We start from the raw sequence: 4,904 nt of genomic DNA on the forward strand, positions 1-4,904 counted from the left end.
GGAGATACAATGATTTTGCTAAAGTACAGGAATTTAAAACCACTGAAACATTCAACCCCGAACCTAATAATTTAAAGCACGATACGATTTTTTTGAATGCATTGTCATTAAGATATGATTTGTGTAAATGGCAGCTTCGTGGTACTAATAACAAAAAAATTTTATTAAAAAAAAAAGTTTTACAAAAACGGTATATCAAAAACTTACACCTTCACATAAATAAACCGAAGGTTGAAGGTTATAATATTGATACATAGTTGTATATTATATAAAATATAACTATTTACCAATATATTTTAATCATATAAAATTTACTTATTAAATGTTTAATACACTGTTATTACGTTTATGAATTTTAAGAAATAAAAATCATTAGTTATTTTGTGTTTAAATAAGTTATTAATTTGTGCCAAAAAATCGAACACGTTTTGTCAAAAAGAAAACTACTATTAAGATATTATGATTCTATTAAAATTTAAAAATCACAAAAATACTATCATAAAAATAAAGCGATAAAATAAAATATCTAAAAATTTAAAACAAAAACGAAAAAAAGTTACGAGTTACGAGCGATCTGTTGCTCGTTTTGAATAAAGACTAAAAAATATATATTCATTTATCAAACTATTTACAAAGACGTAGTTAGAAGTAATAAGTAACAAACTATTAACAAGGCACCAGTAAGAAATTATTAACAAGGGCGCAAATTATTTACATGAATGAGATAAGAAAATATTAAATTAAGCAAAAGTTATATACATATTTACAGTAGTTCAGATTTTCTAGATATAGTTTTAAAAATTCCTTTTTTCAAATTTTCTTTTTTAACAAGCAAAGTGTTTTCTTTGAGTTTATTATGCTCAATAATTGTTGTTGTGTCAGATAGGTATACTTTTTTCACTGTCATTTTCTTATACAACCACAAACTAAGCCACACAAAAAGTACGAGAACGCACACAACCATACATACGAATAGCGAAAAAAAATGTCCTAAAATAAAAAGAGATAAAATTATCAAGACAGATTGAAGCAAAAATGTTTCGAGGTAAATACTTTTCAAATGCATTAGAAAATTTAAGAAAAGATAAAATGTAACTTAATAAACTTAAAAGATTCTAGAAAAACAAAACCATTTACTAACTTTCTTCCTTTAAGAAACTATGCATAGTAGAAGGTCTTTCAATGCTTGTATATACAACAGAACGAAAAAAAAGAACTAATGTAGGCGGCGCGTGCCATTTAAAATTTTCAAATTGTTCGACAAGTGTGTGCTTGTACTTTGCAATCTCCAAAGATAGCTGAACTGCTTTTTTTTTGCTATATATATTAACAATTAATTGATCCAGGGAAGAGTTAAAGCGAGCATGAGAACACTGTAAGCTAACTTCATCGGAAATAAATAAACTTTGAACCTTTTTATAAATGTGAAACTGTTGACATAATTCTTCTAATAAAATTCCCTGCAAACAAGATTTTTAAAAATTTAACATTCTTGCTAATTTTTTTTTAAATTTTATTTGTAATTTATGTCAATTAAAAAAGATTCTTACCTTTGGAAGCATTCTAACATTAAAAAAAAAGATGACTTTAGCACAGTTCTCTGCCAATTCAGCATTAAATTCAGTGAAGCAGCCCATATATAATACTGGGATAGTTTGAAAATTACACATACCCCAAGGCAAACAAGGAGGGGTGATACAATGCCCTTCAACAAATTTGCATTTACAGTTTGGATCTTCAATTTGATAACATTTCGGTTGACCACACCATGCATCTGTACATTTTGCAACTCCATCATCACATCTGCAAACATTGCAGGCATCATCCCAAGTATCATTGTGAATATACCACATTTCCCTGTACATACATTGCTTGTACTGTATAGAAGCTATAAAAAATTTCAAAGCATAAAACAAGAATCATTTTAAATTCAACACTTTCATCAAAATAACAAAACTAATAGATTAAGTTAAATATCTTTTTTGAATTAAATTTTTAATTAAAATGTTTAAAAACATTTATTTCCTTTATATTAAAAAATACAATAAAAAATATATCATTAAAAATATCCATTTAGTTTGTGAGAAAATAAAAATAACTTACCAATTTCACAGTTTTTCCCAGAGAATCCTAAAGGACATATGCAATCATAAATCTGATCATTAAAATGCTTTCCAGATTTCAAACAAGTGCCACCATTTTGACAAGGTGATCGGTGGTTGCATACATGCAAATCTAAATGAAGATTTGTATAAACAAGTTTTCAAATTAATTTTGCACAGACTAACAACAAAACAACAAAATTAAGTTTGCACAGATAAATATATTCTTGAATGTAGCTATTCCTAGATTTCACTATTTTTTTTAATACTTCACTAGCATCGGGTCACTTGTATCAATCTGTTTTTAAATTAAGTTTTATTTTATTTCCAAATTTTATTTGTATTACTATCTTCTTGCTAATGATTTTGGAAATACAAACAAATACTACAATAAATAAAACAAATTGTTAAGTAACTTACCATTATCACAATTTTTGCCAGAAAACCCTATAGGACATTGACACTCATAAATCAAATTATCATTAAAATGTTTTCCAATATTCAAACAAGTGCCACCATTTTGGCAAGGTGATAGCTTTTCACACACATTTATCTCTAAATAAGATTTCATAAAGTGTATAAATTTGTTTAAAATGTTCAAGCAAAGGTATGTAGTGTTTGCTAATAACAAAAGCACATGGTGATAGCTAACAACAAAAGTACATGGTGATAGCAACAACATAAGTACACAGCGTTAGCTAACAACAAAGGAATGCCATGTTAACTAACAAAAAAAAAAAAAAAAGGTTTTTCATAAAAATTAAAAAAATATATATACTAGTCTTTATTAGTAATACTAAACTAATGTTTTAAAGTTTTTTTATTTTTATTCTTAAAAACCATTTATTTCTCTTGATATTGAAAATACATGGTAAAATATACAATTAAAAATATTTATTTAGTTTATGGTAAAGTAACTCACCAGTTTCACAATTTTTTCCAGAAAATCCTAAAGGACACCTGCAATTATAAATCTGATCATCATTAAAATGCTTTCCAGATTTCAAACAAGTGCCACCATTTTGACAAGGTGATCTTTTGTTACATATATGTATCTCTAAATTAGGATGAGTATAAAAAGTTGCTTAAAATATTAAATTAGAATCAGTGTAAAAAGTTGCTTAAGACATTTGTACACACGTTTTTACACACATACACACATTTCTCCAAATATCTACATTATTCAAAGATTTGTTGTACAGAATTTAAGTTTATTCAAAATACTTTTAAAATACAGAAAATATCTTATTATTAATTAATTTTTTAGTTCAAAACTCAAAGAAAAATTAAACACTAAAAAATTAAAAAAATTTTAAGTTTATCTGTGATTAATTCAAACTTTCTTTACAAAAATTATAAACTATTTTAAAATAATTTTTCTAAAATAAAAACAAATAATTAAGACTAATCAGCATACTTATTTCACAGTGTTTACCAACCCATCCTTCATAACATAAACACTTCCAGGCTTGTCCAGAAACTGACACTTTTTGATCATTTACACAAATCCCTTTACTGGAACAAAATTTCTTGCCTCTGTTGTGACTACATCCATCTTGCTCTGCAAATAATAAATATTTAGGATAAAACTATCGACTATCTTATATCTATATAGCCTGACTTGCAAGGGAGTGCTGCTACTTCGACTGACAAGTAGCCTGACTCGCAATATGTATACATATATATATATATGTATACATACATATATATACATATACAGTATCGGAGTGCAACCAAATAATGCTAATTTAGTTTCTTTATATAAAAGTGCTGCATTTTTTCAATTTAGAGAAATAACTATGTAACTGTTTAGAGACAAAGTTCTTCAAGTTTTATTCATCACAAAGCTCATTATTTGTACACGAAAATTAATAAATTAATCAAAAGTAATAAAAAAAGTTGATTTCCTTCTGGACAAAACAAGTGCAACTCGACAAAATGTTGACCAAGCTGTATTTCTCTATCAATATTTCGTGGCGAATCCTTTGTTGTCGATCACAGTCTTGCATCTTCGAAGCATAGATTTGATCAGGTGATCAATGAAACTTTGTGGAATCGCTGCCCAGGCCTTTTGGATTAGTACAAACAGTTGATCCTTATTACAAACACCTTCACGATTAATTCTGCAGTTGATGATCTCCCACAGGTTCTCGATAGGGTTGAGATCCGGAGATTGAGGCGGCCGATCCATTACCGATAGGTGGTTGTCTTGAAACCACTGCTTGACTACTTTTGCAGTGTGTTTCGGATCGTTATCTTGCTGAAAAACCCATTTTATTGGCATATTCCATTCAGCATGAGGTAACATAACATCTTTCAGGATATTTTTATACATGAAACGGTCCATTATTCCATTGCTTCGATGTATTGGACATAGACCGTTAGCAGAAAAACACCCCTAGACCATTACATTGCCTCCACCCTGCTTCACGGTCTTATGGCAGTAACGTAAATCGAGGCGTTTTCCGGCCGGTCGACGTACACGGCAAATGCCATCGCTTCCAATGATGTTGAACTTCGATTCATCACTGAACAGGACAGCTCGCAATTTCTGCACATTCCAGTCAATATGACATGTAGCAAGGAGTCTCTTCTTTCGGTTTTTTAGTGAAATCAGCAGTTTCTTTGCAGGGCGTCGAGAAAACAATCCGGCTTCAACAGCACGTCGTCTGATTGTTCGGTCCGATACAGGCAGCTCTAATTGCTTTTGTATCTCGACTGATGATATCCAGGGATCCTTCTTGACGGATCTGACGATCATAGAATCCTCTCTAGAAGTGGTAGAACGCAGTCTTCCACCTT

General features: G+C 29.4%; 1 protein-coding gene across 1 annotated transcript in view; it reads right to left on the reverse strand.

Moving 5' to 3' along the window:
• Positions 1-449: 449 nt before the first annotated feature.
• Positions 450-4,904, reverse strand: part of LOC101238300 (protein jagged-1b) — a 20,391-nt gene continuing 15,936 nt past the window's right edge. The window contains exons 11-17 of the mRNA XM_065805130.1: positions 3,520-3,663; positions 3,025-3,159; positions 2,523-2,657; positions 2,104-2,235; positions 1,551-1,888; positions 1,142-1,460; positions 450-990 (exon numbers count right to left, since the gene is read on the reverse strand). Coding sequence (XP_065661202.1) covers positions 764-990; positions 1,142-1,460; positions 1,551-1,888; positions 2,104-2,235; positions 2,523-2,657; positions 3,025-3,159; positions 3,520-3,663 — 1,430 coding nt within the window. The 3' untranslated portion in view covers positions 450-763. The remainder of the gene's footprint in view (positions 991-1,141; positions 1,461-1,550; positions 1,889-2,103; positions 2,236-2,522; positions 2,658-3,024; positions 3,160-3,519; positions 3,664-4,904) is intronic.

Source organism: Hydra vulgaris, chromosome 09 (genome assembly GCF_038396675.1).
Source record: "Hydra vulgaris chromosome 09, alternate assembly HydraT2T_AEP".
Taxonomy (NCBI): Eukaryota; Metazoa; Cnidaria; class Hydrozoa; order Anthoathecata; family Hydridae; genus Hydra; species Hydra vulgaris.